At 35.9% G+C, this 13,385-nt stretch overlaps 1 protein-coding gene across 5 annotated transcripts in view; it reads left to right on the forward strand.

Moving 5' to 3' along the window:
- PHKA1 (phosphorylase kinase regulatory subunit alpha 1) overlaps positions 1-13,385 on the forward strand; it is a 171,045-nt gene that overhangs the window by 87,388 nt on the left and 70,272 nt on the right. For all 5 annotated transcript variants that reach the window (XM_081793100.1, XM_081793101.1, XM_081793102.1 and 2 more), the window contains exon 15: positions 12,996-13,105. In XM_081793100.1, the coding sequence (XP_081649226.1) occupies positions 12,996-13,105 (110 nt within the window). The remainder of the gene's footprint in view (positions 1-12,995; positions 13,106-13,385) is intronic.

The following is a 13,385-nucleotide window of genomic DNA, read 5'->3' on the forward strand; positions in this document are numbered from 1 at the left end:
AATTTAATGCAACAATATTAAGGATACTCATGGGGCTTGAGAAAAGAATGGAAGACACCAGTGAGACCCTTAACACAGAGATAAAAGAGTTAAAAAAAGAGCCAGAGGTGAATAATGTAATAAACAAAAATTGGAAATAGGCCTGATGCAGTGAACAGCAGGCCAGAAGAAACAGAGGAACAAATTAGTAACACAGAACACAAAATAATGGGAAATAATGAAGCTGAACACAAGAGAGAATTAGGGAACATAAAAATAGGCTTAGGAAACTCAGTGACTCCACCAATGTAATAACATTCATATTAAAGGAGTCCCAGAAGAGAAGAGAGAGAAATGAGGGCAGAGAATTTACTTGAGATAATGACTGAAAACTTCCCTAATCTGGGGAAGGAAATAGACATTGAAATTCTAGGAGGGACAGAGAACTCCCAACAGAATCCACAAAAGCAGCCCAGCCTCAATACATATTTTAATTAAATTTGCAAAATATAGTGATAAAAAAATCTTATAAGTAGCAAGGTAAAAGAAATCATTAACTTACAAGGGAAGACCCATAAAGCCAGCTGCAGATTTCTTAACAGAAACTTGGCAAGCCAAGTGGCATGGTGGATTCAAAGTTCTGCATGGGAATATAAAAAGAATTATTCACCATGATCAAGTGGGATTCATTCCTGGACTGCAGGGCTGGCTCAACATTCACAAATCAATCAATGTGATACATCACATTAATAAAAGAAAAGATAAGAACCATATGAATCTGTCAATCAATGCAGAACGAGCATTTGACAAAATTCAGCATCCTTTCTTAATAAAAACCCTCAAGAAAGTCAGGATTGAAGGAACATACTTAAACTTCATCAAAGCCATTTATGAAAAGCCCACAGCTAATATCATCCTCAATGAGGAAACACTGAGAGCTTTCCCCCTAAGATCAGGAACACAACAGGAATGTCCACTCTCACTGCTGTTGTTTAACATAGTGTTGGAAGTTCTAGCATGAGCAGTCACACAACAAAAGGAAATCAAAGGCATCAAAATTGGCAAAGATGAAGTCAAGCTTTCACTTTTTGCAGATGACATGATACTATACATGGAAAACCCGACAGACTCCACCAGAACTCTGCTAGAACTGATACATGAATTCAGCAAAGTTGCAGGATACAAAATCAATGTACAGAAATCAGTTGCATTCTTATACACTAATAATGAAGCAACAGAAAGACAAATAAAGAAACTGATCCCATTCACAATTGCACCAAGAAGCATAAAATACCTAGGGATAAACCTAACCAAAGATGTAAAAGATCTGTATGCTGAAACTATAGAAAGCTTATGAAGGAAATTGAAGAAGATACAAAGAAATGGGAAAACATTCCATGCTCATGGATTGGAAGAATAAATATTGTTAAAATGTCAATACTACCCAAAGCAATCTACACATTCAATGCAATCCGAATCAAAATTGCACCAACATTCTTCTCGAAGGTAGAACAAGCAATCCTAAAATTTGTATGGAACCACAAAAGACCCCGAATAGCCAAATACTGAAGAAGAACACCAAAGTGGGAAGCATCACAATCCCAGACTTTAGCCTCTACTACAAAGCTGTAATCAAGACAGCATGGTATTGGCACAAAACAGACACATAAACCAGTGGAATAGAATAAAGACTCCAGAATTGGACCCACAAAAGTATGGCCAACTAATCTTTGACAAAGCAGGAAAGAATATCCAATGGAAAAAAAGACAGTCTCTTTAACAAATGGTGCTGGGAGAACTACACAGCAAGATGCAGAAGAATGAAACTAGACCACTTTCTCACACCATTCACAAAAATAAACTCAAAATGGATGAAGGACCTGAATGTGAGACAGGAAACCATCAAAACCCTAGAGGAGAAAGCAGGCAAAAACCTCTCTGACCTCAGCTGCAGCAATTTCTTACTTGACACATCCCCAAAGGCAAGGGAATTAAAAGCAAAAATGAACTATTGGGACGTCATAAAGATAAAAAGCTTCTGCGCAGCAAAGGAAACAATCAACAAAACTAAAAGGCAACCAACGGAATGGGAAAAGATATTTGCAAATGGCATCTCAGACAAAGGGCTAGTATCCAAAATCTATAAAGAACTCACCAAACTCCACACCCGAAAAACAAATAATCCAGTGAAGAAATGGGCAGAAGACATGAATAGACACTTCTCTAAAGAAGACATGCAGATGTCCAACAGGCACATGAAAAGATGCTCAACGTCGCTCCTCATCAGGGAAATACAGATCAATACCACAATGAGATAGCACCTCACACCTGTCAGAATAGCTAACATAAAGAACTCAAGCAACAACAGATGGTGGCAAGAATGCGGAGAAGGAGGATCTCTTTTGCATTGTTGTTGGGAATGCAAGCTGGTGCAACCACTCTGGAAAACAGTATGGAGGCTCCTCAAAAAACTAAAAATAGAACTACCCTACAAGCCAGCAACTGCACTACTAGGCATTTATCCACGGGATACAAGTGTGCTGTTTCGAAGGGATACATGCACCCCCATGTTTATAGCAGCACTATCAACAATAGCCAAAGTATGGAAAGAGCCCAAATGTCCCTCAGTGGATGAATGGATAAAGAAGATGTGGTATATATATACAATGGAGTATTACTATTACTTGGCAATCAAAAAGAATGAAATCTTGCCATTTGCAACTACATGGATGGGACTGGAGGGTATTAAGTTAAGTGAAATTAGTCAGAGAAAGACAAAAATCATATGACTTCACTCATATGAGGACTTTATAACACAGAACAGATGAACATGAGGGAAGAGAAGCAAAAATAATATAAGAACATGGAAGGGGACAAAACATAAGAGACTCTTAAATATGGAGAACAAACAGAGGGTTGCTGGAGTGGTTGTGGGAGGGGGACTGGGCTAAATGGGTAGAGGGCATTAAGGAATCTACTCCTGAAATCATTATTGCACTATATGCTAACTAACTTGGATGTAAATTAAAAAATAAATAAATAATTTTTTAAAAATGACTATTTCTGTAAAACATAAGTTAAGGAATTCATTTTAAAAAGGATATATAATAACTTACACCTAAAACATGGAGAGGAGAGGAGAAAGAATGGGTTCACACTTAATGAACATCAACTTACTATAGAATGCTATTGTAGAAGAGGTTATATACAAACCTACTTGTAACTATGTATCAAAAATCACCAATAAATGCAAAGAATACAGAGAAATAAATCTAATATATTACTAAAGAAAATCAGCAACATAAGAAACACAAAGTATCACAGAAAATCTCCAGATACAACCACAAAACAAGTAATAAAATGGCAATAAATACATATCACTAATTACTGTGAATGTAGATGGACTAAATAATTAAATGATATAAGGTGTCAGAATGGATAAACCCATCTATATGCTGCCTATAAGAGACACATTTTAGACCTACAGACACCTGAAGATTGAACGTGAAGGGATGGGGAAACATTTATCATGTAAATGGGTGTCAAAAGAAAGCCAGAGTAGCAATACTTATATCAGAAAAACTAGACTTTAATACAAACATTAACAAGAGACAAAGAAGAGCACTATATAATCATAACGAGGCAATCCAACAATAAGATATAAATTGTAAATATTTATGTATCCAATGTGGGATCACCAAAACATATAAAACATTTAATAAACATAAAAGAACTCATTGGTAAAAATACAATAATAGTTGGGGACTTTTACACTCCACTTACATCAATGGACAGATCATCTAAACAGAAAATCTGCATGGAAAAATGGCTCTGAATGACACACTGGACCAGATGGACTTAATGTATATGTTCAGAGCATTACATCCTAGAACATCTAAATAAACACTGTTTCCAAGTACACATGAAACATTATCCAGAATAGATCACATATTAGGCCACAAACAGGCCTTAACAAATACAAAAAGATTGAAGTCATACTATGCACCTTTTGTGACCACATGCTATGAAACTAGAAGCCAAGCACAGGAAAAAATCTGGAAAGACCACAAATACATGCAGGTTAAATAACATTACTAAACAATGAAATAAAAATTTTCATTGTTAACCATGAAATGAAAGGAGAAATTTAAAAATACATGGAAATAAATACAAATGAAGACACAGTGGTCCAAAACCTTTGAGATGCAACAAAATTGTTTCTAGGAGGGAAGTTTATAACAACACAGACCTATTTTAAGAAGAAAAATCTCAAATAACAACCTAACTTTACACCTAAAGGAACTAGAAAAAGAACAACAAATGAAGCCTAAAGCTAGAAGGAGGGAGGAAATAATGAAGATTAGAACAGAAATAAATGATATAGAAACTTAAAAAATAGATTAATGAAACCAGGAGCTGGTTATTTGAAAAAAATATAATAAAATTGATAAACCTGCATCCAGACTTATCTAAAAGAAAAGAGAAAGGACCCAAATAAAATCACAAGTGAGAAAGTAGAAATAACAACCAACATCACAGAAATATAATCATAAGAGAATATTATGAAAAATTAATATGCAAACAAATTGGAAAACCTAAAAGAAATGGATAAATTCCTAGAAATATATAAATTACCAAAACTGATGAAACCATAAGAAATAGAAAAGTTGAATAGACTAATAACCAGAAAAGAAATTGAATCTGTAATCAAAAAACTCCCAACAAACAACAGTCCAGGATTGGATGGCTTTACAGGCTAATTCTACCAAACACTTAAGGAAGAGTTAATTCATATACTTCTCAAAGTATTCGAAAAAATACAATAGGAGAGAAAACTTCCAAATTCATTCTGTGAGGCCAGCATTACCCTGATAGCATAACCAGTGTGTAAAGACACCACAAAGAGAGAGAGAGAACTACAGGCCAGTATCGTTGATGAACATAGATGCAAAATCCTCAGCAAAATACAAATGCAACACTACGTTAAGAAAATCATTCACCATAGTCAAGTGGGATTTATTCCTGGGTTGAAAGCCTGGTTCAACATTTGCAAATAGATCAACGTGATCATCACATTAAAAAAGAAGGGATAAGAACCATATGATCATTTCAGTAGATGCAGAAATATCATTTGACCAAGTACAACATCATTTCATGATTAAAAAAAACACTCAACAAAATAGGTGTAGAGGGAACATACCTCAACATAATAAAAGCCATATATGAAAAACTATAACTAATATCCTAAATGGGGGAAAAATGAGAGCTTTTCCTCTATGGTCAGGAACAAAACAAGGATGTCCACTCTTAACCACTTTTCTTTAACACAGTACTGGAAGTCCTAGCCACACCAATCAGATATCAAAAAGAAATAAAAGGCATCCAAATCAGCAAGTAAGTAGTCAAATTTTCACTATTTGCAGATTATATGATACTATATATAGAAAACTTGAAAGATTGCACCAAAAATACTGCTAGAACTAATAAACTAATTCAATCAAGTCCCAGGATACAAAATCAATGTACAGAATTCTGTTTCATTTTTATACACCAGTTATGAAGAAGCAGAAATAGAAATTAAGGAATCCCATTTACAATTGCACCAAAAACAATAAGATACCTAGGAATAAACCTAACCGAAGAGGTGAAAGACCTGTGAAATACCAATGAAAGAAATTGAAAATGTCACAAAGAAATGGAAAGACACTCCATGCTCATGGATTGGAAGAACAAATATTGTTAAAATGTCTATACTGCCCAAAGCAATCTATGCATTTCATACAATCCCTATCAAACATCAACAAAATTTTTCACAGAGCTAGAACAAGCAACCCTAAAATTGGTATGGAACCACAAAGACTCCAAATAACCAAAGCAATCTTGAAAAAGAAAACAAAGTGGGAAACATTATAATTCCAGAGTTGAAGTTATATTACAAAGCTGTAGTGATCAAAACAGTATTGTGCTGACATAAAAATAGGTACACAGATCAATAGAACAGAACAGAAAACCAAGAAATATAGTCACAAATATATGGTCAGTTATTCTTCAACAAAGCAGGAAAGAATATGCAATGGGAAAAGTACAGTCTCTTCAACAAATGGTGTTGGGAAAACTGGACAGCAACATGCAGAAGAATGAAAATGGACCACTTTCTTAAACCATACACAAAAATAAACTAAAAATGGATTGAAGACCTAAATGGGAGACCTGAAACCATAAAAACCCTAGAAGAGAACATAGGCAGTAACTTCTTTTCATCAGCTGTAGCAACTTCTTTCTAGATTTTTCTCCTGAAGCAAGGGAAACAAATGCAAAAATAAAGTATTAGGACTAAAAATAAAAAGCTTCTTCACAGTGAAGGAAACAATCGACAAAACTAAAAGGCAACCTACAGAATGGGAGAAGTTATTTGCCAATGACATATCTGATAAAGAGTTAGTACCCAAAATATGTAAAAAAAAAAAAAAAACCTATATAGCTTAACACCCCAAAAATGAATAATCCAATTAAAAATGTGCAGAGGGCATGGATAGACATTTTTCCAAAGAAGACATCCAGATGGCCAACAGACACATAAAAAGATGCTGAAATAACTCATCATCAAGGAAATACAAACCAACACTACATTGAGCTACCACCTCACACCAGATGCTAAAATCAACAACATAAGAAACAATAGGTGTTGGTCAGGATGTGTACAAAGATGAACTCTCTTGCAAACTGGTACAGCCACTCTGGAAAACAGTATGGAGTTTCCTCAAAACGTTAAACAGAGAACTACCCTACAATCCAGCAATCTCACTACTAGGTATTTACCAAAAAAATACAAAAATACTAATTGAAAGGGATACATGCACCTGATGTTTATAGCAGCATTATCTACAAGAGCCAAATTATGGAAATATCCCCAATGTCCATTGACCAATGAATGGATAAAGAATGTGTGGTATATGTATCCAATGGACTGTTATTCAGCTATAAATAAAAATGAAATCTTGCCAGTTGCAAGGACATGTGTGGAGCTAGAGACTATGATGCTAAACTAAATAAGTGAGAGAAAGACAAACACCATACGATTTCACCCAAATGTGGAATTTTAGAAACAAATAAACATGGGCGAGGGGAAGAGAGGAAAACCAAGAAACAGTCTCTTAATTATAGAGAACAAACTGATGATTACCATAAGGGAGGTGGGTGGAGAAATGTGTTAAATAGGTGATGGGGATTAAGGAATGCACTTGTGATGATCACTGGGTGATGTATGGAAGTGTTCAATCACTGTATTGTACACCTGAAACTATTATTTTAACTAACTGGAATTTAAATTAAAACTTTAAATAGATGTGAGATATGTGTGTGTGTAATATATATATATATATATATATATATATATATATATATATATATATATATATATATAATGGAATATTAGCCATGAAAAAGAATGGAATCTTGCCATTCGTGACAACATGGATGGAGCTAAAGAGTATAATGGTAAGCAAAATAATTCAGTCAGAAAAGAAAGACAAATACCATATATTTGCACTCATATGTGGAATTTAAGAAACAAAACAAATGAGTAAAGGCAAAAAAAGAGAGAGACAAAGAACAGATTTTTAAGTACAGAGAACAAACTGATGGTTATCAGAGGAGAGGTGGATGAGAAAATGGGTTCAATAGGTGAGGGGATTAAGGAGTGCGATTGTCATGATGAGCACAAGCTGATGTATGGAATTGTTAAGTCACTATATTGTACACCTGAAACTTATATAACTTAGCTAACTGGAATTAAAAACTTTTCAAAAATGCAAATAAATCTGTAAGACACAGTAAAGAATTTAGGAAGGTCTTGCTTATCACTTGAACTTATACCATGGCTGACTGACCCTGCAGCATCCGAGCTTTGCTGCTGCCTAAGAAAAGCTACTTTTTTGGCATCCTAATTTGGCATTCACAGATCCTAAATGCCTAGACCTGACTCTCAACTGAATCTTCATATGGTCTACCATATAGACTGTTCCCACCTCAGCACCAGATGTGCCAAACTGAAAGCAGGCACAGGCTAAACAAATTTCAAATTAACAAAATGAACTTTAAATGAACTCAGATAATTGCAGATTTGGGTCACCCTCCTGTGGAGCTCTAAATTTATGAAACTATCCTGGGTTCTGGCTGGACCATTTGGGACAGTTGCTGATGTCCACAGGGAAAGGCTTGTTCTCTGATCAGACCATCTGAAATTGATCTGCTGATTGGTTCTATATGTCTGGTACAGAAAGTGATTGTATTCTTCTGATTTCTGCAAAAGCTACAAATTGGGGGAGAGCACATCAGAGGAAATGTGACCCCTCCCCCACTCCTGACAAATTGGAATCTTGAACCCTCCTTGGGACTTGGTGGTTCTGTTTGGCTTTCCAGATTAGTGCCAGTTTACAAAAATGTATTGATAACTCCACTGCCCTTTCTCCTGATGCACAAGCCTTAGTAAGGCAATTTGCTTATTAAATGCAGCTGTCCCCAGAAAGAGAGTAATCTTTTCTAAGCTTCTCATTGGATAAATTATTGTGACAAAAGTGGTAAGAAGTACAAAAACCCATTTTTTAATTATTTGAAAATTCAGAATTTCGTCTTGACCAATTCCTGGACATGATATGTCTTTCTGGTTAAACTGTATAATAATGTTTGCCTATGAAAATACTCTTAAACTTCTTGTATACAACTCTTCCAGATAAAAGATTGGGATGGAAGGAAGAGAATATTATAAAATTCTGGTTGCTAATTCAGACACACAGGTTTTGTGACAGTGGAGAAAAAACAAAATCCTGACACCTGGGGAGGCATGGGTAAAGGAGAAGGGCATTAATCATCTTTGATTTTTAGGACTATACCTGGAAATATTCCTCTCCTTCCTAATAAAACCACATGTTTTCTTACCTGCTGCCAAGAGTGCTTTGAATTCAAACTGACTGCTGAGTCTAAGGTCACATCTGACTGAACTGACTAGGAGATAGCAGGATGTGGCCACAGCTCCCACACCTTCTATGCAGAACACCTCCCAATGTCATCCACACTCACAAAGCAGATTAGCTGATGTCATGAAGAAACAAAACTGTTTGGATCCAGTTTCCTTCAGGAGACACTCCCATTGAAATCAAAGAATGAACTGAACTTTTTGTACTGGACTGGAAACACTAGGATAGGAGGCCTGCACTGGGAGACCCCACTGGAGATCATGTTAACCTATACTGCCTGATTAATGTATGTGATGCCCTAACATTTGTAAACTCTTTTTGTCCAAGAGTACTGCGTATGCCCTCTGGAATTATACTTGTGTGTGACCCTGACTATCCTGGCACTGCCTCAGCCTTGGAAGGCATTTAGGTCAGCATCAATATACAGGCCAGGCTGGTGCTGTGCTTGGACTGATCCCTCAAGCCAGATAAAAAAAGGTTAATACAGAAACTTGAGGAAGTTACCTGGCTGTTGAAGAGACATAATTATAGTAATGTTAGGTTCTATCTGGCTAAATCTAAGACCCCTGAGGGCATAATTGAGGATTACACTACAGGTTGGGCTTACTTTACTGCATGGGAACCTACTGACAAAGACACCTTGGCCAAAAGCCAATGGGGTGGACTGTGAAGTAAAAGAGTTTGCGTGACAGGCCTGAGAATGCAATTCTTAGAAAAAACTGCTTGTGGGGTACCTGGGTGGCTCAGTCAGTTAAGTGTCTGACTTCAGCTCAGGTCATGATCTCACTGTTTGTGAGTTTGAGCCCTGCATCGGGCTTTGTGCTAACAGCTCAGAGCCTGGAGCCTGCTTCAGATTCTATGTCTCCCTCTCTCTGTGTTCCTCCCCCACTCTCAGTCTGTCTCTCTCTCAAAAATAAATAAAGATTACCCAAAAAAGTCTTAAAAAACAAAGAAAGAACTGCTTGTAAGTTTGGCCCTTGGATGGCATTTGAAGACCTGGATTTTAAGAGGGTCCACCATCCTCTTAAGGGTAACAGTGGTTTACTGCGTGTCTAAACTGTACAAACAGTATGGCTTATGCTGAATATCTGTTTTCCTTTTGAGAGACTGGAGTTTGGGTATGTACTGTGCAGAGAGTGCCTGTGTGACCAACCACTAATAAAAACATGAACATCCTTGGTAGACAACATTTCACATGTGTTGTCATATTTTGATGCTGGAGGAATTATGCATTTGCTATGTGACTGCTCTGGGAGAGGAATCTTAGAAGCTTGTTTCCTCTGGACTTTGCACCATGTGCCTTTTTTCTTTGCTGTTTTGCTTTGTGTCATTTTGATTTAATAAACCTTAGCCATTAATACAGCTATACAGTGAGTTCTAGGAATCCTAGTGAATCACCAAACCTGGAGATAATCTATGGGACCTCCAACACAACAAGAATATTCATAGGAGCTTTATTTATAATAACAAAAATCTGGATGGGGTGCGGGAAATCTCAAATGTCCATCAACAAGTGAATGGATAAACGATACATCCATACACTGGGCTATTATATAGCAATGAAAACAAATGAACTAATTCTACATACATCATATGGATGAATCTCATAGACATATTGTTGAGTGAAAAAACAAGATGCCAAAAAATACATATTGTATGATTTTACTAATATAAAGCTAAAAAGTGGACTACTTATTTATGGTGATTGAAGTTTGAATGGTGGTTAATTTTGGGAGCTGGGGGATGTTAATAACCGGGAAGAGGCACAAGGGAGGCTTCTGCAGTGCTGATAATGTTCCATATCTTGATTTCGGTTGTGTGTTTACTATGTAAAACTGTATCAATTTTTACATTTAAGATTAGCATACTTACTTCATGTATATTATGTATATTATACTATAAGAAATTACCAATGAAAATAATGTCCATTGATGGATGAAAAGATAAACTAATGTGATGTGTATATACAATGGGAAATTTTTCAGCCTTGAAAAAGAATAAAATTCTGACACAGTACAAAATGGATGAACCTTGAAGACATTATTCCAAGTGGAATAAACCAGTCACAAAGCAACAAATATTGTATGATTCCACATATATGAGGTACCAAGAGTAAGCAAATTTATGGAGACAGAAATAGTGATGATTTCCAGGGACTGGCAAGAGGAGAACATGGGGAGTTATTGTTTAATGGGCACAGTTTCAGTTTGGGAAGATGGAAAAGTTGTGGAGATGGGCGGTGGTGATAGTTGCACAACATTGTGAATGTGCTTAATACCGCTGAACAATTAAAAATGGTTAAAATGGTAAATTTTAGGTTATGTATATTTTTTACTACAATAAAAAAGAAAAAAATGGAAGAAACAGTGGATAAACCTGGTTGTGATATCAATGTCAGTTAAATGTGTACTTTCCAGAATGAATCCTGGAATATGACCCAACGCATTGACAGCTCTCTAGTTCTGTCCCTAAAAGTGAAGCAACACTAAAAAGGTGGCATATTTGATAAGTTTCATACTTAGGATAAAGCAGGAGCAAAAATAAAATCCCCAAGAAAAATGAGTTCCAATAAAAAAAAGGTAGTACTAGTTCTGTCAGTACTGACATGAAATGATATTTAATATAAATTTTGGAGAAAGAGAGGTTGAGAACAAGCTTTTTGTGTATAGTGCTATTGTTATAAAAGGGAAAAAAGTGTGTGAATAAATGAACTATTTCCTCATTGTAGGAGGTATTAATGTAATAATTGTCTTTTCAGAAACAAAAAAATTCAACTACATGTAACATAGATATAAATGATCAGATTCTAATTTCAAAATGCTAAACTATAAAAAAGAAGACATATCAGGGAAATAAAGCGGATGTGTGTATACATACATACACACACATATACATAATATTTATAGAGAGATGTGCAGATTCTATATAAATTTTCACTAAAACTACACCTTGGGGTGCCTGGGTGGCTCAGTCAGTTGAGCATCTAACTTCAGCTCAGGTCATGATCTCACAGTTCGTGAGTTTGAGCCCCACATCGGGCTCCGTGCTGTCAGCAATGGAGCCTGATTGAGATTCATTCTCTCTGTGTGTCTCTCTCTCTTTCTCTCTCTCAAAAATAAATAAACATTTTAAAAGTTAAAAAAATAAATAAAATTACACCTTTTGTAGCTTTCTGATAGTTCAAGTCTTCCCCTTTCTTAAGTTTTCAAAAATATTCCTCTGCCAAATGAATTTTACTCTATGTATAAATTTCCACAAAATTTCCTATCAGACACAATAATATTTTGACTTATTTGGATAAGTTGTGTTGTTCCATTGAATTTAAAATGTGTCAATTAAATTGAAGGAGTCCAAGTAAATTCATTTCAGTTTTTCAGTTTAGTATGCCATCTTTAAGCTGATGAGGGTTTGTTCAGCTTTATTGAGGCATAGTCTACATTGATAAGTTTGGTAGTCAATATAGTTTTTGCAGTTTTCATGGGATTTAAGGAAATTCAGCATATGAATATCGGTAATAGAATTCTATCATTCGTAGAACTATTAATTTTCATGTGCATTCTTTTCTCTCATGTAGATTATGTGACTTTTTTATAAGAGCATAAAGTTCTTTAAGAACAGAGATAAATGGGGGCGCCTGGGTGGCTCAGTTGATTAAGCGCCCGACTTTAGTTCGGGTCATAATCTCACAACTTGTGGGTTTGAGCCCTGTGTCAGGCTCTGTGCTGACAGCTCAGAACCTGGAGCCTGCCTCGGATTCTGTGTCTCCCTCTCTCTCTTCCCCTCCCCTGCTCATGCTCTGTCTCTCTGTCTCTCAAAAATAAATAAACATTTAAAAACATTTTTAAAAAACAGAGATAAATGCATACTCTCTTGGAGAGCCCTAAAGTACTTAGTATGAACTTGTACATGATACAGATAGTAACTTTGAGGTACAGAACTTAGTTTGTTGTATCAGGAAGTGTAAATCTAATACAAAAAAAATGTTTACTCATTGGATTTGTGCCCTAGAAAGATCTTGAGCATTTTTTAACTCTATCTTAGGATGCAACAGTAGAATGAAACTTAGTGGACGACCCTATAGGCACATGGGAGTCCTTGGAACTTCAAAACTCTATGACATTCGGAAAACTATCTTTACCTTCACTCCACAGGTAAGTGGAATAAGATTTAGATGCACTGAGATGAATGGAAGTAAGACGAACAGTACAGAAATAAAGCATTTACTAGAGTTAGGGCAGGTGTCAGAGTTCATGGGGCCTTGCACATATTAAGTTGCTCAATAAATATTTGTTGAGTTGGATTGAACTGAGCTTGCAGCACAGAGCTATGCCAAGTGATTGTGGCTACCAAGAGTAGTCCTATGTGTTGCAGAAACAGTGACTAGGGATTTTATAAATGTTGAAGTACTTTTAAAAAGTACTCCTTTTAAAT

The sequence above is a fragment of the Panthera onca genome, chromosome X (genome assembly GCF_046562875.1).
Source record: "Panthera onca isolate mPanOnc1 chromosome X, mPanOnc1 haplotype 2, whole genome shotgun sequence".
Lineage (NCBI taxonomy): Eukaryota > Metazoa > Chordata > Mammalia > Carnivora > Felidae > Panthera > Panthera onca.